Source organism: Hemiscyllium ocellatum, chromosome 5, assembly GCF_020745735.1.
Source record: "Hemiscyllium ocellatum isolate sHemOce1 chromosome 5, sHemOce1.pat.X.cur, whole genome shotgun sequence".
NCBI classification, from domain to species: Eukaryota; Metazoa; Chordata; class Chondrichthyes; order Orectolobiformes; family Hemiscylliidae; genus Hemiscyllium; species Hemiscyllium ocellatum.
In genome coordinates, this window is record NC_083405.1 from 117,090,371 (window position 1) to 117,113,504 (window position 23,134).

The window sequence follows — 23,134 nt, forward strand, 5'->3', positions numbered from 1 at the left end:
TCCTCCCTAGCTTCCCATAGGATCCTGGGGTAAATGCCATCAGGCCCAGGAGACTTATCTATATTCATCCTTTCCAATATTCCCAAAACCTCTTCCCTGCATATTTCCAGGGCATCCATTCTAATTATTTGTGATTCCATATTCACATCAGCAACAGTGTCCTGTTCCTGAGTGAATACTGATGAAAAGTACTGATTTAATGTCTCTCCAATCTCCTCCGCCTCCACACACAACTTCCCACTACTATCCTTGACTGGACCGATACCTACCCTAGTCATCCTTTTATTCTTGACATACCTATAGAAAGCCTTTGGGTTTTCCCTAATCCTACCAGCTAAAGACTTTTCATGTCCCCTTCTCGCTTCTCTTAGCTCCCTCTTTAGCTCCTTCCTGGCTACCTTATAACTCTCAATCGCCCCTACTGAACCTTCACGCCTCATCTTTACATATGCCGCCTTCTTCCCTTTCACAAGGGACTCCAATTCCTTACTAAACCACGGCTGCCTCACAAGGCCCTTTACACCATGCCTGACTGGTACATACCTATCGAGGACACGCAGTAGCTGCTCCTTGAACACTCCCCACATCTCATTAGTGTTCTTCTCTTGAAGCCTGTTTTTCCAATCCACACATCCTAAGTCATGCCTCACTGCATCATAATTTCCCTGCCCCCAGCTATAGCTCTTGCCCTGCGGCACACGATTATCCCTCTCCATCACTAAAGTAAAAGTCACCGAGTTGTGGTCACTGTCCCCGAAGTGCTCACCTACCTCCAAGTCTAACACCTGGCCTGGTTCATTACCTAGAACCAAATCCAATATAGCCTCCCCTCTTGTTGGCCTGTCGACATATTGTGTCAGGAAACCCTCCTGCACACATTGTACAAACACCGACCCATCTAATGAACTCGAGCTATAGCTCTCCCAGTCAATATCTGGGAAGTTAAAGTCCCCCATAACAACCACCCTGCTACCTTCACTCTTTTCCTGAATCATCCTCGCAATATTATCCTCTACTTCTCTAGGACTATTAGGAGGCCTGTAGAAAACACCTAACAGGGTGACCTCACCTTTCCTATTTCTAACCTCAGCCCAAACTACCTCAGGTGGCAAGTCCTCTTCCATCGTCCATTCCACTGCTGTGATACTGTCTTTGACAAGTAATGCCACGCCTCCCCCTTTTTTACCCCCATGTCTGATCCTACTAAAACATTTGAACCCTGGAACGTGCAACAGCCATTCTTGTCCCTGTTCTACCCACGTCTCTGTAATGGCCACAACATCGAAGTCCCAGGTACCAACCCACGCTGCAAGTTCACCTACCTTATTCCTTATACTTCTGGCATTGAAGTATACACACTTCAATCCACCTTTCTGGTTACAGGCACCCTCCTTAGAGATGTTGCAGCACTGCCAGTGAAATCCCAGGATGTTGCACAAGAGAAAAAATAGCTTGACTTTTAGAAACTAACCCTTATCTGATAATTTCTAAAGTTTTGTTTTTATTTCAGATTTCTGGCATTCATACTGTTTTTTTAAATCTATTTGGGTTTCAGGCAGTACTTTGAATTATAAAATCTCACCATTGTGTCAAAACAGAAGGCAATACAATGCCAAATGCCATTTCAAAAGGGACAAGGGGGAAACCACAGTCAATTCGAGCAGTAGTACGGTGACTGTACAATACCTGTGGCGTTAAAATCCAAACAAATGCAAGCTGGTGGACTTTGCCAATTTTAAGAAATTTTCAGTTAAATGCCAGCAAATTGGTTACTAATGTGTTGACTTATGGCCAGCCTCAAAACTAAACTGAAAGCGAGGAATTTACAGCATATCAATGAAGATAAGACTTGACTGGTTTAATATCCTCCTGGTCGCACTGTTTCAAAACTCCTTCAAGTTAGTAACAGATTGTTTGCCATCTGTGTGTGATAAAGGAAGCTGCCCGACTAAGCAAACCTCAAGACCATTATATTGTTTGGTGAGATTTAAAGTAAAATTGTTCAAATCATGAAACAAGGTTACTTCCCCTTTGTGGGAAGTAAATGAAGCTGAGCAAATTGTTTCACAAATGACTCCACTTACCACCTTTTTAAAAAAACATCTATACAACCAGCAAAGTTGCTGATAATATGATGCATTTGAATAGATTTAATTGCTGCAATAAATGGTCATACTTCAATTACATGACATTTGTAAGAACATTTATAGATAAAGATCAAAGAACTGTACCATGAAACACACTACATTCCAAGGAGTGAGTCTCCCTTGTGTAAACATTCTTCTATATGGTATTGGTATAACACAGTTTCGGTGACCTTTAGAGCTGCTTTGATCTAAATTATTAAGAAACTGAAATGGATTAATGGGAACTACTGTATCACCATCAGAACTTGTAAAGTTGCCCACAGTTAACCTATTCAGGTTAACCTGTATTTAAATGACAGCATGGTCTGCTTTCTGCCACGATCACCAATAACATTTGATCTTTTCTAATCAAATCAGATGCATTGGTCTAAAGAATCAACCTGCACCTTTGTTGGGCAACTGGATATTGGAGACTTTGGTTTATTATAACACCATAAAATGTAGGAGCAACAGTCTGCCACTTGATCCATCGAGTTGCTCACCATTCAATAGTTAATTGATCTGATAATCCTCAACTCCACTTTCTTGTGTTATTCCCATAACCCTTCTTCCCCCAGCTGGGAATATACTTAATGATCCAGCCTCGACAACCCGCTAAAATAAAGATTAACTATCTTCTGCTAGAAAAGGATTCCTCCTCATCTCTGTCTTAAATGGGCAAAACTTATTCTGAGATTATGCCCTCTGGTGCTAGACTCTCCCACAAGGGGAATACTCTCTCAGAATCTACTCTGTCCAACCATCTAGGAAGCCTATACGTTTCACTAAGGTTACCTCACACTCCTATAAGATTAGATTCCCTACAGTATGGAAACAGGCCCTTTGGCCCAACAAGTCCACACCGACCCTCTGAAGAGTAATCCACCCAGACCCGTTCCTCTACCCTATATATACCCCTGACTAAAGCACCTAACACAATGGGCAATTTAGAATGGCTAATTCACCTGACCTGCACATCTTGGGATTGTGGGAGGAAACCGGAGCACCCAGAGGAAATCCACACAGACACAGGGAGAATGTGCAAACTTCACACAGACAGTCACCCAAGGCTGGAATCAAACCTGGGTTCCTGGTGCAATGAGGCAGCAGTGCCAACCACTAAGCCGCTGCGCCACCCTATAAATCCTGATGAGTACAGGCCCAACCTACTCATAAGAAAATCGCTCCACACCCAGAATCAAACCAGTGAACTCTCTCTGGACTGCGTCCAATGCCTGCATGTCTTTCCTTAGATAGAGTCATAGAGATGTTCAGTATGGAAACAGACCCTTTGGTCCATGTCCTCTATACTGACCAGATATTCTACATTAAGCTAGTCCCATTTTCCAGTTTTTGGCTCATATCCCTCTAAACCCTTCCTATTAGTATCCTGATCCAGATGCCTTTTAAATGTTGTAATTGTACCAGCCTCCACCATCTCCTTTGGCAGCTTACTCCATACACACACCACGTTCTGAGTGAAAATATTGCCCTTCAGGTCCTTTTTAAATCTTTCCCCTCTCACCTTAAACCTATGTCCTCTGAATTTGGATTCTCCAACCTCGGATGGAAAGACCTTAGAGTCAGAGAGTCATAGAGATGTACAGCACAGAAACAGACCCTTCAGTCCAACACATCCTTGCCGACCAGACATCTCAACCCCATCTAGTCCCACCTGCCAGCACCCAGCCCATATCCGTCCAAACCTTTCCTATTCATATACCCACCCGGATGCCTTTTAAATGTTGCAATTGTACCAGCCTCCGCCACTTCCTCTGGCTGCCCATTCCATACACGCACCACCATCTGAGTGAAAAAGTTGCCCCTTAGGTCTCTATTATATTTTTCCCCTCTCACCCTAAACCTATGTCCTCTAGTTCTGGACACCCCATACCAGGGAAAAGACCTTGTCTATATACCCTATCCAGGCCCCTCATGACTGTATAAACCTCAATAAGGTCACCTATCAGTCTCTGATACACCAGGGAAAACAGCCCTAGCCTATTCAGCCTCTCCCTATTGCTCAAATTCTCCAACCCTGGCAAAAATCCTCGTAAATCTTTTCTGAACCCTTTCAAGTTTCACAACATCTCTCTGATAGGAAGGAGACCAGTATTGCATGCAATATTCCAACAGTGGCCCAACCAATGTCCTGTACAGCTGCAACATGACCTCCCAACTCCTGTACTCAATACTCTGACCAATAAAGGAAAGCAGACCAAACTCCTTCTTCACTATCCTATCTACCTGCGACTCCACTTTCAAGGAGCTATGAACCTGCACTCCAAGGTCCCTTTGTTCAACAACACTCCCTAGGACCTTACTATTCACCTTATCAATGACCCTCATGCCTTACCTGTGGTACCTTACTGAACACATTTTGGTAATCTAAATGTATAATATCTACTGGTTTCCCCTTTACCTATTCTGCTCAAACAACTTTTGCCGGCATGATGTCCCCTTTATGAAGCCATGCTGACTCTCCTTGATTACATTATGCATTTATAAATGCACTGCCATCAAATCCCTCATAAACAGCCCTAAAAATTTTCCACTAACTGATGCTAAGCTAACTCAGCTCTATTTACGTTTATTTCGTCTCTCTCTCTCATTTTGAAGAAGCATGTTACATTCTAATCCACTGGAAGCTTTCCTGAATCTTGTTATTGGAAATAATGAGGGGAAGGAAACTCTGGTGGGTGTAGTCTTCAGCCCCTGTAACAGTAGCTATTCTGCAGGATGGACAATAACTCTGAGGAAATTAGGGCATGTAAACAGTAGTACATCAAACATGACTGACTCTAATCTTCACGTGGACTGGGAAGATCGAGCTAACAAATAAGAACGAACTCAAGGAGTGTATTCAGGACAGTTTCCTAAATCAATATATTGTACATCCAAACAGAGATCAGGTTATTTTGGATCTGATAATATGCAATAAAGCAAGTTTAATAAATGATTGCAGTGTAAGAGGCCATAAAGTCTTAGCATTCAGTTTGAGAATGAGAAACCTGAGTCACAAACCTGTGTGAAACTTAAATACTGGTAATTACGTAGAGATGAGGGCTGCATTGGCTGATGTGGAGGGGGATAGAATTTAAAAAGCAGAGACAAAATGACAGACATTTAAGAAAACAGGTCGTGACTCTAAGCAAAGAGGTGACAGTGAGTACTGCAGAGGCTGGAGTTTAGTGTCAAGATTAGAGTGGTGCTGGAAAAGCACAGCAGGTCAGGCAGCATCTGAGAAGCAGGAAAATCAATATCTAAGCAAAGATATGATACAGTAATGAACTCGGTGCTCAGAAGTGGATAAAGCAATAATGATTAACCAAGGACATTATAGATAATTTCAAATTGAAGGAAAAATCATACAATTTGGCAAAGATTCATGGTACATAAGATGATTAGGCAAGTTTTAAAAACCAACAAAAGATTTGGGAAAGATACAGAGGCTTTGGAGAGGGCGCAAAGAATGTTTACCAGGATGCTGCCTGGACTGGAGGGATTGCCTTATGAAGAAAGGTTGAATAAGTTCCGACTTTTCTCTCTGGAGAAAAGGAGGAAGAGAGGAGACCTGATCGAGGTGTACAGAATAATGAGACTTTTCCCCAGGGCAGGATTGACTGGTACGAGAAGTCATAGTTTGAAGATTTTAGGAGGACGGTATAAAGGAGGCATCAGAGGTAGGTTCTTTACACAGAGAGTTGTGAATGCATGGAATGTGTTGTCAGCTGAGATGGTGGAAGCCAAGTCATTGGAGACATTTAAGCGACTGCTGGACATGCACGTGGATAGCAGTGAGTTGACGGGTGCGTAGGTTAAGTTACTATATTTTACATTAGGATTGAGTCTCGGAACAACATCATAAGTCTAAGGGCCTGTTCTGTGCTGTACTTTTCTATGTTCTATGTTCTATGACCAAAAAAGAATTAGGTGGGAGAAATTAAACTCTGAGGGTAAACTTGAAGTAATATCAAGACAAACACTAATAATCTTAAGGAGTGTAGTGGAATGGAGGGACCTTGGAGTTCAGGTGCACAGTTCTCTGAAAGTGAAGTCACAGGTAGACAGGGCAGTGAAGGAGGTTTTTGGCACACTGGCCTTCATCAGCCAGGGCACTGGGTATCGGCGTTGAGAAGTTATGTTGTAATTATACAGGATGTTGATGAGGCCTTACTTGGAATATTGTGTTCAGTTTTGGTCACCTTGTTACAAGTAAGATGTTATTAAACTAGCAAGAGAGCAGAAAAAACATTCCAAGTACAATTGCATGGACTGAATATTCTGAGTTATTGGGAGAGGTTGGTCAAGCTAGGACTTTTTTTCTTTAGAGCACAGGAGACTGAGGGGGCTCTTATAGAAGTGTATAAGATTGAGAGGCAAGAATAGGGTGAATGCACTCAGTCTTCTTCCAAGTGGTGGGAATCGAGGACTAGAGGGCATTAGTTCATGAATAGAGGGGAAAGAATAAAAGGGAACCTGGAGAGTGGGGGCAACGGTTTTACACAGAGGGTGGTACGCAGATGGAATGAGCTGCCAGCAGAAGTTGTTGAAGTGGGTACATTAACAATATTTAAAAGGCATTTGGACAAATACATGGATAGGAAGGGATCAGAAGGATATGGGCCAAGTGCAGGGAAATGGGGTGAGCATGGATGGACATGTTGGTTGGCATGGACCAGTTTGGGCTGAAGGGCCTGTCTCTGTGTTGTAGGACTCTGACTCTATAACCTCTTTAAGTTTATAAAAAAGAAGAGAGAAGCCAAATTGAACATAGGCCCCTTTGAGAATGAGGCTGGGGAAATAAAGAGGAACCAGGAAATTGTGGAGGACTTAAATAATTACTTTGCACCAGTCTTCTAGTAGAAGATACTAACAGCATTCTAAAATTACTAAATACTCAAGGGGCAAATAGGGGAAAGGCGAAAAAAAATCTCTGGAGAAAACGTTGTAGGGCATCCAAAGGGGCCAAAGACCTATACGTCCCCTGGATCTGATGGAATGCATCCGAGGATATTACAGGTGTAGGTACAGAGGTAGTGGAACAAATCCTCCAATAATCCTTAGATTCTGAAGAAGTCCCAGAGGATTTGTAAACTATCACTATAAAGAGAAGGAGACACACAAAAAAACTATAAGCCAGTTAGCTTAACATCCATTATTGGGGAACAGAATCTTTTATAAAGGATTTAATAGCAGAATGTTTAGAAATGCATAATATGATCTTGCAGAGTCAGTATGGTTTCACAAATGGGAAATCATGCCTAACATCTGCATGAGAAGCAGGATCAACAATGGGGAACAAGTAGAAGTAATATATTTAAATTTCTAAAAGGAGTTTGATAAGGCACTGAATGTTAAGCTGATTAATAAGTTAAGAAACCATAGGGTTAGTATATTAGTATGGACAGAAGATTGGCTCATGAATAGATGACAAAACATTTGGATGAAGGGGCATTTTCAGAATGGGAATCTGTAGGTAATGGAATGCCACAGTGATCAGTGTTGGGCTACAAACATTTTCAATACTTATTCTAGACTTGAATGAGGAAAGTGAATGTAAAATAGCCAAGTATGTGGATGACATAACAATTGGTGGTAAGGCAAAGGTAACACAGAGTCTGCAGAGGGACATAGACAGTTTAGGCGAATGGGCAAAACCTTGGCGGATGGAATATAAAGTGGAAAAATGCAAGATTCTGCACTTGGGCAGGAAGAATAGATGAGCCAATGGGATTTAAATGGAGGAAGACTGCAGAAAGCTACAGAATTTGGAGGTCGTCATGCATAAATCAAGCTAGCAACAATAAACAGGTAATGGGGAAGGGAAATGGACTTATTTCAAAGGGAGTGTAGTATAAAAATAAGGAGATCTTGCTCAAACTATACAAACGCTAGTCACCTTACAGTTGGAATAATGTGAATAATTTGGACCCTTTATTTAAAGGTAGACATAACAGGCATTGGAGTCAGTCTAATAAAGACGATCCTGGGTACGGAGGGTATGTCTTACGAGGAGAGGTTAAGTGTACTGGCATGTAATTACTGGAGTTTATCGAAACATGCAAGATTCTTTGGAGAGTTGACAGGGTAGATGCTGAAAGATTGTATCCCTCTGTGGGAGAGTCTAGAATCAGCGGCATAATCAATAAATAAAGGGTCACCTCTTTAAGGCAGAGATAGGAAGAAATGCTTATCTCAGAGGATAATGAATCCGTGAAATTCTTTACCACAGATAGTTGTCGAGACTGGACTGTTCAATATATGCAAGGCTGCGATAGACAGAGTTTTAATCAGTAACTGAAATGAGGGTTAATGGGAAAAAACAGGCAAGTGGAGTTGAGGATTATAATAGCCATTATCTTATTGAATGGCGGAACAGACTGAATAGACTACGTCTGCTCCTACATCTTATGGTCTTAGGGTCTATACCAATACTTTGAATGACTCAGTTTTACAAATGAAGAATGAATTGCCATTCCACATTAATTGAATTGGCCATATAAATGTTGTTGTTCTACAAACCCTGTTGAGAAACTAAGATATCAGTGCCAAATAACTCACCTTCTGACTCCCCAGTGTTTGTCAGGTACAAATCAGGAGTGTGGTGGAATACTCCCCACTTGTTTGCATGAATGCAGTTTCCAACAACACTGAAGAAGCTCAACACTGCCCAGGACAAAACATTGGGTTACAATCCTGCCCCTTTAACAAGGTCATTTTGCCCTTTTTTTGATAAGGGTCAGAAAGGGTCAAAATGTCTGAACTGGCTACTTTAATTATGGGAAGTACTAACCTAATGATGCATGACCCAGATATAGGAAATGTTTTTCCAATTAAGCAACATCCTTATAGGCTTAACTCTGTAAAGTTACCACAGGTTCGAAAGGAAATTGAACGTGTGCTCCAAGATGACATAATCGAAGTGAGTTACAGTGACTGGAGCACACCCGCAGTATTGATGCCAAAACCAGATAGTACCCAATGGTTATGTGTGGACTATCGCAAAGCTAAAAGAAGATTGTGTTGAAAAGATGGGACCAACAACTTATATTTCTTGCTCAGAGGATACTGGCAGCTACCTTTATCTGAAAGAGTGAAGACAATTTCAGCTTTCATGATACTGAATGGGCTGTAGCAGCTTAAAGTCATGCCATTTGGTATGAAAAATGCGCCAGCCACATTGCAAAAACCAACCAGTAAGATCATTTCCAGATTACCCAATTGTGTGATATATATTGACGATCCAGTGATTTTTTTTTTAGTCATACACGGAAGGAACATTTACAACATTTATCAGACTTGTTTGATTGACTTTGGAAGCAGGTGATAAACCTTGCTACAAGTGAATTTGCCAAAGCCCAAGTCAGCTTGCTGGGTCATGTTATTGTACATGCACAGGATGCAAAAACAAAGGTAATTGGGGCGTTTCCCAAACCATCGACAAAAAGAGCAGTACCACGACTTCTGGGATTGAGTAATTGTTTTTATTGGAAATTCATACCAAATTTTAGCAATGTGGCTGCTTCACTCATAAATTACTAAAGAATGGCTCGAAGTGGACAGTGAACAGCAGACTGTCAGAAGGCATTTGACAGCTTGAAAGTTGTGGTAACCACTGTCCCAGTATTAGCCACACCTAATTACACAAAGCCATTCGAGGTGGCTATTGGTGCAAGTGATGTGGGTGTTGGTGCTGTACTCTTACAGGAAGATGATGGAAAGATAGAAAGACCTGTTGGGTATTTCTCCAGGAAATTGAACATTCATAGCAGAAATATTTGACATTTGAGAAGGAAACTTTGAGCTTGGTGTTGGTGTTACACCTTTTCAACATTTATCTTACCAGTGACAGACCATTTATCTGTGACAATCATATACACTGACCATAACTCATCGAAGTTTTTGGAAAAATTTAAGGACAAAAATTCCAGACTATTTAGATAGATCTTGTTGTTATAGCCATTCAATTTGAAAATTGTGCATGTGGCAAGATGAGAAAATGTGATTGCCGATGCACTGTCGAGACTTGGTTGAGAAACAGAGGTATGCAGCCGCAGATAAAACAGACTGAGATAGAATGTAATAGCGTATTGGCATGGTTATAGTTGATGTAATGTATATGTGTTGTAATGTACTAACAGTGTAAGAATAAGGAGTTCTAAATTAAGCCATCTTTGGATATTGATAGATATTTAAGGGGGGAGGTATGACAATGCTACTCCTTTAACAAGGTTATTTTGCCTTCGTTTTTTCTCAACAAGGGTCATAAAGGCAGAGGTGCCAATATGTCTGAACCGGCCACTTTAATTATGGCTAACAGATCCGGCCTAAGGCAACAATCAGGGAAAAGGGCTTTTAGGCTTTTTTTTAAAAGCACTTGAACAACGAAGGGGGAATGGTCAGACTCCCAGTTCAGGGAGTTTTCTAGTCTGGTTTAGTTTTAGCTGGGGACCCAAAGAAACAGCTCCATGCTGATCCTCTCTCTCTGTCTGACATCTCTCCTGTAAGAATCTGTGTTTGAATTTACCATTTTGCCAAGGGGGTATGTTTTTGGGATGCTGCAGGAAATCGGAATAGCTCTTGGTGTTAAGTTGCAGAGGGTATCATGTTGGTTGGGTTTTCAAATAGTTAAATTCTGTTTTCTTTTGCTTGCATTTCAATTGGTAGTCTGTAAATAAATTCTGTTTTATTTAAAACTAAGTGGTTGGGTCAGCTGCAACGCTCCTGGAATATCCACTCTACACCTACTTAAGACAACTAGAAATGTAAGGGTCTGGGCTACCTTATTAAAAGAGGTCTGACCTAGTCCATAATAATTGGCACCTTATCCACCACCTTAACCTTCACTTCCTTCACTACTGCAAAGTGCTGGCACATGTCCCCATTACAAACTGCACTGCAGTATCTCAAATGTCCCTTCAACAGCATTTTCTAAACCCACATCCTTGAACAGCTAGAAGGTTAAAGGCAGCAGATACCTGGTAGTGGTAATAGTGACCACAATATTGTAACTGACTGTTGTAAACACCCACCTGGTTCACTTAATGTGCTTTCGTATAGGAAATCTGCCATCCTTTTCTGGTCTGGCCTATATGTTACTCCAGACCCATATCAATGTAGTTGACTCTTAATTGCCCGCTAACATGGTCTAGAGACATGATTCAGAGATGCCGGTGTTGGACAGGGGTGGACAAACTTACAAATCACACAACACCAGGTTATAGTCCAACAGGTTTAATTGGAAGCACTAGCTTTCAGAGCGTCGCTCTTTAGTCCATAGCCACCTGATGAAGGAGCAGTGCTCCAAAAACTAGTTCTTCCAATTAAACCTGTTGGACTATAACCTGATGTTGTGTGATTTTGTAACATGGTCTAGAGCAACCTACTCAGTTCATGGACAATAGGTGATAAGGAACACATGCTAGCCCAGTCAGTGACATCCATATCAAAACCACAAATTGCCAGAAAAACTCAGCATCTGTGGAGAGAAATCAGTTAGTGTTTCTTTAGAACTAGTTTTGTGCTTAGTGACATCCACATGTGGAATAATAAGACACAAAAAACGTTCAGTAATCCCACTTTCCCTGGAAGCTTCTCAACCAGTGGGATTATTGTGTAATCATAGCTACTTTTTACCAGTGAAGTAAGTGAAGGCTTCCCAAATATCTTAACAGCCATTAAGCTTCTAGCCGGTCAACCTTGACTTAGGTTTGAATTCAAAACTGTCATATGGCAGCTGGTAATTCCTGAACCTGTTCTCTTCAACAGGCACAATTCACAGCTTATTTACAACAGCACTTTTGGAGAAAACCACAAGTTATCACCATACCTTGTCTTCATAGAACCTCCTTCGCAGTTTCCTGTCTTTTGGAGGTACAGTACGTCTCAGCTCCTTGTACCATTTACGTACAATATATCCTCGCCATTGAGCTTGAATTCTAAGATTAAAGTGTAAACCTGTTAAATCAACATAAACTCAGTTCTCAAGCATGAAGGAATCATCACATAAATATTTCATTTTTCATCAGGGTCTGGAAACCGATAAGTTACTGTGTCAAAGTTCCAATTATTCCTTTTAAGCATATTCAGGTTAATTTCATTGGCTACTATTATATATTGCTTCAGTAAAGTTTGAGAAAAAAAGCATTGGGAAAATAGTGCCACATATTCTACAGAATTAGTAACAGCAAAACTGGAAATGAAATTTATAAGTTAAAAGATAAAGCCTGTTCTGATGAAGAGTTCCACTCCACATGGTTAAAAGTCACACAACACCAGGTTATAGTCCAACAGGTTTATTTGGAAGCACTAGCTATCAGAGCACTGCTCCTTCAGCAGGTGGTTCTCAGCTATTCTCAGTTCGTCCCCCTACACTATCCCAAAATCATCCATGCGCTTATCTAAGAATTGTTTAAATCTCCCTAATGTGGCTGAGTTGACTACATTAGCAGGTAGGGCATTCCACGCCCTTACCACTCTCTGCATAAAGAACCTGCCTCTGACATCTGTCTTAAATCCATCACCCCTCAATATGTAGTTATGCCCCATAGTACACGCTGACATCATCATCTGAGGAAAAAGACTTTCACTATCTAATCCGCTGATCATCTTGTATGTCTTTATCAAATCCCCTCTTAGCCTTCTTCTTTCCAATGAGAAAAGACCCAAGTCTCTCAGCCTTTCCTCATAAGACCTTCCCTCCAGATGAGGCAACATCCTGGTAAATCTCCTCTGCACATTTTCCAATGCTTCCACATTCTTCCCAAAATATGGAGACCAGAACTGTCCACAACATTTCAAGTGTGGCCGCACCAGTATTTTGTATAGTTGCAGCATGATATTACGGCTCTGGAACTCAATCCCTCTATGAATGAAACCTAGCACACTGTATGCCTCCTTAACAGCACTATCCACCTGGTTGGCAACTTTCAGGGATCCATGTACATGGATTCCAAGATCCCTCTGCACATCCACACTACCAAGAATCTTTCCATTGACCCAGTACTCTGCATTCCTGTTATTCTTTCCAAAGTGCATCACCTCACATTTAGCTGCATTGAACTCCATTTGCCACCTCTCAGCCCAATTCTGCAGTTTATCCAAGCCCCCCCCACCCCCTCCGCAATGCTTCCAAACTGTCCACTACTCCACCAACTTTAGTGCCTTCTGCAAATTTACTAATCCATCCACCTATGCTTGTACCTAAATCATTTATAAAAATGACAAACAGCAGTGGTCCCAAAACAGATTCTTGTGGCACACCACTAGGAACTGGACTCCAGGCTGAATATTTTCTATCAATCACCACTCGCTGCCTTCTTTCAGAAAGCCAGTTTCTAATGCAAACTGCTAAATCACCCTCAATTCCATGCCTCTGCATTTTCTCCATCAGCCTACATGTGGAACCTTATCAAGGTCCATGTATACCACATCAACTGCCCTACCCTCATCTACATGCTTGGTCACCTTATGAAAAAACTCAATGAGGTTTGTGAGATACGACTTTCCCATGATGAAACCATGTTGACTATCTAAAATCAAATTGTTGCTTGCTAGATGATTATAAATCTTATCTCTTAGAATCCTTTCCAAAACCTTTCCTACAACAGAAGTAAGGCTCACTGGTCTATAATTACCTGGGTCATCTCTACTGCCTTTCTTGAACAAGGGCACATTTGCAATCCTCTAGTCCTCTGCTACTAAACCTGTAGACAATGACATTTCAAATATCAAAGCCAAAGGCTCTGCTATTTCCTCCCTAGCTTCCCAGAGAATCCTCGGATAAATCCCATCCAGTCCAGGGGACTTATCTACTTTCACTCTTAGAATTGATAACACCCGTTGGTAACTAATCTCGATCCTTTCTAGCCTAATGTCTCTTACCTCATTCTTCTTCTCTACAATATTCTCCTTCCAGTATTAATGACTTAGCTGAATTAGTCAATAAACCAAACATAATGTGATGGCTCAATCAAAGGAGAAGATGTTGAGGAAACTAGCTGAAATTTGTGGAAGAAGGTCTGTTGGCACTCTTGGATCTGATAGAAGGAGGGCTTTTTTGTATAAACAGTACAGCACAGTACAGGCCCTTCAGCCTTCAATGTTGTGTTGGCCTTTTATCCTACTTTAAAATCAGCTAACCTACGTACCCTTCATTGTACTATCTTCCATATGCCTCTCCAAGAATTACGTAAATGTCCCTAATGTATCTGACTCTACTATCACTGCTTAAAAAATGAGGTCTGCAGATGCTGGAGATCACAGCTGCAAATGTGTTGCTGGTCAAAGCACAGCAGGTTAGGCAGCATCTCAGGAATAGAGAATTCGACGTTTCGAGCATAAGCCCTTCATCAGGAATAAGAGAGAGAGAGCCAAGCCGGCTGAGATAAAAGGTAGGGAGGAGGGACTAGGGGGAGGGGCGATGGAGGTGGGATAGGTGGAAGGAGGTCAAGGTGAGGGTGATAGGCCGGAGTGGGGTGGGGGCGGAGAGGTCAGGAAGAGGATTGCAGGTTAGGAGGGCGGTGCTGAGTTGAGGGAACCGACTGAGACAAGGTGGGGGGAGGGGAAATGAGGAAGCTGGAGAAATCTGAATTCATACCTTGTGGTTGGAGGGTTCCCAGGCGGAAGATGAGGCGCTCCTCCTCCAGCCGTCGTGTAGTTGTGTTCTGCCGGTGGAGGAGTCCAAGGACCTGCATGTCCTCGGTGGAGTGGGAGGGGGAGTTAAAGTGTTGAGCCACGGGGTGATTGGGTTGGTTGGTTCGGGCGGCCCAGAGGTGTTCTCTGAAGCGTTCCGCAAGTAAGCGGCCTGTCTCACCAATATAGAGGAGGCCACATCGGGTGCAGCGGATGCAATAGATGATGTGTGTGGAGGTACAGGTGAACTTGTGGCGGATATGGAAGGATCCCTTGGGGCCTTGGAGGGAAGTGAGTGTGGAGGTGTGGGCGCAAGTTTTACATTTCCTGCGGTTGCAGGGGAAGGTGCCGGGGGTGGAGGTTGGGTGGGTGGGGGGTGTGGATCTGACAAGGGAGTCACGAAGGGAGTGGTCCTTGCGGAACGCTGATAGGGGAGGGGAGGGAAATATATCCTTGGTGGTGGGGTCCGTTTGGAGGTGGCGGAAATGGCGGCGGATAATACGTTGTATGCGCAGGTTGGTGGGGTGGTAGGTGAGAACCAGTGGGGTTCTGTCTTGGTGGCGGTTGGAGGAGCGGGGCTCAAGGGCGGAGGAGCGGGAAGTGGAGGAGATGCGGTGGAGGGCATCGTCGATCACGTCTGGGGGGAATCTGCGGTCCTTCATCGTCGATCACGTCTGGGGGGAATCTGCGGTCCTTCATCGTCGATCACGTCTGGGGGGAATCTGCGGTCCTTCATCGTCGATCACGTCTGGGGGGAATCTGCGGTCCTTATCGTCGATCACTGCTAGCAGTACATTCCACACACCCACCACTCTCTGTATAAAGAACCTGCCTCTGGCATCTCCCCTAAACCTTCCTCCAATTACCTTAAATTATGTGAGAGACACTTACAGCATGGGAAAAGTCTTTGGCTATCCACTCTATCAATGCCTCTCAACAACTTGTACACCTCTATCAAATCACCTCTTATCCTTCTTTGCTCCAACCAGAAAAGCCCTAGCTCCCTCAATCTTTCTTCCGAAGACATGTCCTCCAGTCCAGGCAGCATCCTGGTAAATCTCCTTTGCACTCTCTCTAAAGCTTCCACATCTTTCCTATAATGAACATAGAAAATTACAGCACAGTACAGGCCCTCCAGCGTAGAAATATGAAACCGATCTGAAGCCTGTTGCTGAGTATACTACAGTTGCAGGCAGGATATTCCATGCCTTTACTATTCTCTGCGTAAAGAACCTACTTATGATATCTGTCTATTATTTATCACCCCTCAATTTAAAGCTATGTCACCTCGTGCTAGCCATCACCATCCAAGGAAAAAGGCTCTCAATCTCCACCCTATCTAATCCTTTGATCATCTTGTATGCCTCTAAGTCACCTCTTAATCTTCTTCTAGCGAAAACAGCTTCAAGTCCCTCAACCTTTCCTCATAAGACCTTCCCTCCATACTAGGCAACATCCTGGTAACTCTGCTCTGCACCCTTTCCAACACTTCCAAGTCCTTCCTATAATGTGGCAACGAGAATTATATGCAATACTCCAAGTGCAGCCGCACTAGAGTTTTGTACAGCTACAACATGACCTCATGACTCCAAAACTCAATCCTCTACCAATAAAGAAGGCATACAGTGTATTACCTTTAACAGCCCTTTCAACCTGGGTGACAACTTTCAGGGATCTATGTACACGGACACCAAGATCTCTCTGCTCATCCACACTACCAAGAATCTTACCATTAGCCCAGTACTCAGCATTCCTGTTGCTCCTTCCAAAGTGAAGCATCTCACACTTTTCCACATTAAACTCCATTTCCACCTCTCAGCCCAGCTCTGCAGCTTATCTATGTCCCCCTGTAACCTGCAACATCCTTCTGCACTGCCCACAACTCCACCGACTTTAATGTCATCCACAAATTTACTAACCCATCCTTCTATGTCTCCATCCAGGTCATTTATAAAAATGACAAACAGCAATGGCGCCAAAACAGATCTTTGCGGTACACCACTAGTAACTGAACTCCAGGATGAACATTTCCCATCAACCACCACCCTTTGTCTTCTTTCAACTAGCCAATTTCTGATCCAAACCGATAAACCACCCTCAATCCTATGCGTCCGTATTTTCTACAATAGCCTTTCATGGGGAACCTTATCAAATGTTTCCTGAAATCCAAATAAAGCATATCAACCATTTTAACCTCATCCACCTGTTTGGTCACCTTCCTAAAGACCTCAATAAGATTTGTGAAGCACAGCCTACCCTTCACAAAACCACATTGAGTATCCCTAATCAAATTATCCCTTCCAAATGATTATATATTCACTCTTATCATCCTTTCCAACACTTTACCCATAACTGGCGTAAGGCTCACTTGTCTATAATTACCAGGGTTGTCTCTATTCTCCTTCTTGTACAAGGGGACACCATTTGCTAACCTCCAATCTTCTGGCACTATTCCTGTGGACAATGATGACATAAAGATCGAAGCCAAAGGCTTTGCAATCTCCTCCCTAATTTCCCAGAGAATCCGGCTCAGTGGACTTTTCTATTTTCATACTTCCCAGAATTGCTAACACCTCCTTTCTTATGAACCTCAATCCCATCTAGTCTAGTCGCCTGTATCTCAGTATTCTCCTTGACAACATTGTCTTTTTCTTGTGAATACTGACAAAAAATATTGAGTTCGCATCTCCCCTACGTTTTCGGACTCCACGCACAACTTCCCACTACTGTCCTTGACAGGCCCTAATCTTACTCTTGCAATCTTACATTGCAACCAAACCCAGTATTACTGTGATATACAGCCTGGGAATCTTGTCTCTGAATAAAAGCCAAAAGAACTGCAGATGCTGTAAATCAGAAACAAAAACAGAAGGGTCACTCGACCCAAAACTTTAACTCTGATTTCTCTCCACAGATTCTGCCAGACCCGCTGAGTTTTACCAGCAATTTCTGTTTTTGTTTCTGTCTCTGAGTCTCTTCTTCCCATTTGTTTTCCAATATGACTATTTATAGAATATAATTTATATTGTAATATAAAACAAAAGTAGAAGTAGCAATAGAGACATTTTTATTTCTAGAAGGAACAAATGAGCCATTGATAACGATGAGCCATTGACATATAACTCTACTAGTTAAAACTCTAACTCATTTATGAACCTGTCCTTCTACCTAGACATGTAGACAGGCCCTGACAAAAACAAAGAAATGGGTGAAAGGAAAGATTGGAACAGCAGCTTGGTGGTCCCTGGCCATTGTGTTTGCTGAGCAGTTTTTATGCTGATCTGAATACGGTTTCTCGATCTTCCTTCTCCAGATACTTTTACTTGTTTGCAGGAGACACACAGGGTGACTGGTTCACATGTATAAAAGTCTCTGACTTATTAATTAAACATCACAGGTTACAACAGCTGATGAGGGAAATAAACTGGCTATCTTCAGGATCGAAATGCTGTTAACTGCTTTCCCCTCCAAAGGTCCGACAGCACCTGACCCAAATATTTATATTCACAAGCTGTTCAGCTACCTGGGAGCCAATCACATAGTTGTTGGCAGGCTGGAGACCTTTGTCATTGTTAACTGGTCACCATTTCACAGACATATTACAGCCACTGTTGCTGCTCAAATCTCCATTCATAGATAGATTCCAATGGCCTCAGCTCATCTTTAACTAGGCTTTCCCCACTTCTTGAAACAACAACTGGGTAAGCAACTTCTACAATGAGATTCAGGTAACAAGCTTTTAAAAAGTGCAGCCAGTTCTTCACCCATTTCAGTCAACAATCAAAAATATGGCAAAATAAAAATATAAGGTCTCTACCAGAAGCTGTAGGATTATTGTAGTTCCCCCAGAACTCTGCAACCTTTTAGGGCACATTTCTTTCCATCCCAATCAAATGTGCTGATTGTTGTAAAAGGAAACTTTGTGGCACAGTGGCTCAGTGGTTCGTACTGCCGCCTTACAGTGCCAGGGACCTGTACGCAATTTCAGCCTTAGGTGACTGTCTGTGTGGAGTTTGCATGTTCTTCCCATGTCTGCATGAGATTTCTCTGGGTGCTCCAGTATCCTCTGAAAGTCCAAAGATGATTGGTTAGGTGGATTGGCCATGCTGGAATTGTCTGTAGTGTTCAGGTATGTCTAGGCTGGATGGATTAGTCATGGGAAATGCAAGGTTATGAGATGTGATAGGAGTCTGGGTCTGGTTGAGATGCTCTTCCAGGGTTGATGTAGACTCAATGTGCCAAATGGCCTCCTTCTGTACTATAGTGGTTCTATGATTCTGCAGAGATGTGTGGCAAGTTGTAAAATATTGAATCAGTTATCCCATTACATTCATGATTTTTTGTAATTTATTCATCCACAGCAAGTGGGTGTCACTTGCTAGGCCAGCATTTATTGGCTAAACGGCAGTTAAGAGTCAACTACATTGCTGTGGGTCTGGAGTCTCATGGAGGCCAGATCAGGTAAGGATGGTAGATTTCCTAAAGGGAATTAGCGAACCAGATGGATTTTTCTCCCTGACAATTGCCAATGGCCATGTAGTCATCCTTAGACTACTAATTTTCCAGATTTCTTTTGAATTCAAATGCCATCATTGGGCATGGTAGGATTTGAACCTGGGTGCTACAGGATATTATCTGATCCCTGAAATTATAATTCACTGCGATTAGCTGTGGGAGTCAGTGGGTTATAGCCTAGCAATAATACCACGAGGCAATCACGTCCCACAGTAAATGAACGCAAACTAAAGTACACGTTTTTTTATGGTTGTATTTTTTTTTAAAAAGTTAATTTCATATTGATCTGTCTAGGGAATGAGTGACCATAACATGCTTGCAAATGAACACTGATATAATTTTCTAACTCCAGGTAGGCACAGCTCCCGTCTTTTCCAGAATACTGGTTGTTGCATGTGGGCTATTGTGATGGGAAACGGGGCAACTGGATGCAATTAATGTAAGAGAGTCAGTCTCCTGGCAGCACAAAACCTACGCTGATTAAGTTGTGGAAGAGGATTTCAGTTCACAGGAAATGGAATGTCACATGGGATCATAATGGACAACCATTATCCCTAAGGAGAAAGTGAGGACTGCGATGCTGGAGATCAAAGTCAAGAATGTGGCACTGGAAAAGCGCAGCAGGCCAGGCAGCTACCGAGGAGCAGGGGAATCGATGTTTCGGGCAAGAGTCCTTCATCAGGAATAAGGCTTATGAGCTGAGGGTGCTGAGGGATAAATGGGAGGGGTTGGGGCTGCAGTGAAGGTAGCTGAGAGTGCTATAGGTAGTTGGAGGTGGGGTTAATGGTAATAGGTTGAGAGGAGGGTGGAGCAGATAGGTGAGAAGGAAGATGGACAGGTAGGACATGTCATGAGTGTGGTGCTGAGTTGGAAGATTGGAATTTGGATAAGGTGGGGGGAGGGGAAATGAGAAAACTAGTGAAGTCCACCTTGATGCCGTGTGGTTGGAGGTTCCCAAGGCGGAAGATGAGGCATTCTTCCTCCAGGCTTTGGGTAGTTCGGGTGTGGCGATGGAGGAGGCCCAGGACCTGCATGCCCTTGGTGAAATGGGTGGGAGAGTTGAAGTGTTCGGCTGTGGGATGGTGAGGTTGGTTGGTGAAGGTGTCCCGGAGGTGTTCTCTAAAGCAGTCCGCAAGTAGGCGTCTTGTCTCCCCAATGTAGAGGAGACCGCATCTGGAGCAACAGATACAGTAAATGACATTGGTGGAAGGAAAAGCTCTGATGAATGTGGAAGGCTTCTTTGGGACCTTGGATGGAGGTGAGGGGGGAGGTGTGGGCACAGGTTTTTGCAATTCTTGCTGTGGCAGGGGAAGGTGCCAGGATGGGAGGGTGGGGGGGTCGTGGACCTGACAAGGGAGTCATAGAGGGAATGGTCTTTATGAAAAGCAGATGAGGTGAAAAGGCAAATATATCTCTGGTGGTGGGGTCCATTTATAGATGGAGGTTGATGCGATATACATGGAGGTTGGTGGGGTGGAAATTGAGGGCTGGGGGGTTCTGTCCTTGCTGTGGTTGGAGGGGTGTGGTTTGAGGGCGGAGGTACAGGAAGTGGATGAGATGCACTGGAAGGCATCATCGACCACGTGGGAGGGAAAATTGCAGTCTTTGAAGAAGGAGACCATCTGGTGTGCCACCACAGAACACAAAGTTTAAGATTTGAAAAATGTAATAACTATACTCTTGGAATAAGAGCTACTAATGATGCTCCTGTTAAGAAAGCTAAATTTGTCTATGGACCATAGAGAATCATACATCAGAACTCTTAACTGTAAGGTATAGAAACAGGCCACATGGTCTATCTAGTCTGCAGCAGCAGTCTTGGGGAGAAATCTAGTTATAGAGCAAAGAACATTACAGCACAGGAACAGGCCCTTCGGCCCTCCAAGCGTACGCTGATCCTGATCCTCTGTCTAAATCTGCTGTCTATTTTCTAAGGATCGGTACCTGAGGATTGGAGAGTGGCTAATGTTATACCACTTTTTAAGAAAGGTGGGAGAGAGAAAGCAGGAAATTATAGACCAGTTAGTCTGACCTCAGTGGTGGGAAAGATGTTGGAGTCTATTATAAAGGATGAGATTACAGCACATCTGGATAGTAGTAACAGGATAGGATAGAGTCAGCATGGATTTATGAAGGGGAAATAGTGCTTGACTAATCTTTTGGAGTTTTTTGAGGATGTAACTCTGAAAATGGACGAGGGTGATCCAGTAGATGTAGTGTACCTGGACTTTCAGAAAGCTTTTGATAAAGTTCCACATAGGAGGTTAGTGAGCAAACTTAGGGCGCATGGTATTGGGGGCAAAGTACTAGATTGGATTGAGAATTGGTTGGTTGATAGGAAACAAAGGGTAGTGATAAATGGCTCCATTTCGGAATGGCAGGCAGTGACCAGTGGGGTACTGCAGGGATCCATGCTGGGACTGCAGCTTTTTACAATATATGTTAATGATATAGAAGATGGTATCAGCAATAACATTAGCAAATTTGCTGATGATACAAAGCTGGGTGGCAGGGTGAAATGTGATGAGGATGTTAGGAGATTACAGGGTGACCTGGACAAGTTAGGTGAGTGGGCAGATGCATGGCAGATGCAGTTTAATGTGGATAAATGTATGGTTATCCACTTTGGTGGCAAGAACAGGAAGGCAGATTACTACCTCAATGGAATTAATTTAGGTAAAGGGGCAGTACAGAGAGATCTGGGTGTTCTTGTACACCAGTCAATGAAGGCAAGCATGCAGGTACCGCAGGTAGTGAAGAAGGCTAATAGCATGCTAGCCTTCATAACAAGAGGGATTGAGTATAGAAGCAAAGAGGTGCTTCTGCAGCTGTACAGGGCCCTGGTGAGACCACACCTGGAGTACTGTGTGCAGTTCTGGTCGCCAAATTTGAGGAAAGACATTCTGGCTATTGAGGGAGTGCAGCGTAGGTTCACGAGGTCAATTCCTGGAATGGAGGGATTACCTTACACTGAAAGACTGATGCGACTGGGCTTGTATACCCTTGAGTTTAGAAGACTGAGAGGGGATCTGATTGGGACGTATAAGATTATGAAAGGATTGGACATTCTTGCAGCAGGAAACATGTTTCCGCTGATAAGTGAGTGCCGAACCAGAGGACACAGCTTAAAAATGTGGGGTAGACCATTTAGGACAGAGATGAGGATAAACTTCTTCACCTAGAGAGTGGTGACTGTGTGGAATGCTCTGCCCCAGAAGGCAGTGGAGGCCCAGTCTCTGGATTCATTTAAGAAAGAGTTGGATAGAGCTCTCAAAGATAGTGGAATCAAGGGTTATGGAGATAAGGCAGGGAGCGGATACTGATTAGGAATGATAGCCATGATCACATTGAATGGCGGTGCAGGCTCGAAGGGCTGAATGGCCTACTCCTGCACCTATTGTCTATTGTCTATTGTCTATCTGTATCCCCTTGCTCCCTGCCCATTCATCTATCTGTCGAGATGCATCTTAAATGACACTTTCATTCCCACTCCTACCACCTCAGCTGGCAACTCATTCCAGGCACCCACCACCTTCTGTGTAAAGAACTTTCCACATATATCTCCCCTAAACATTTCCCCTCTCACTTTGAACTCGTAACCCCTGGTCATTGAGTCCTCAACTCTGGGAAAAAGTTTCTTGCTGTCTACCTTGTCTACACCTCGAATGATTTTGTAGGCCTTGATCAGGTCCCCCCTCAACCTCTGTCTTTCCAATGAAAATAATCCTAATCCTAATCCAGTCAATCTCCCTTCATGGCTAACATCCTCCATACCAAGCAACATCCTATTGAACCTCCTCTCCAAAACATCCACATCCTTTTGGTAATGTGGCGACCAGAACTGTATGCAGTATTCC

General features: G+C 43.1%; 1 protein-coding gene across 1 annotated transcript in view; it reads right to left on the reverse strand.

The window, feature by feature from the left end:
- Positions 1-23,134, reverse strand: part of rnf32 (ring finger protein 32) — a 63,807-nt gene that overhangs the window by 18,376 nt on the left and 22,297 nt on the right. Inside the window, exon 6 of the mRNA XM_060825729.1 lies at positions 11,959-12,067. Within this exon, the coding sequence (XP_060681712.1) occupies positions 11,959-12,067 (109 nt within the window). The remainder of the gene's footprint in view (positions 1-11,958; positions 12,068-23,134) is intronic.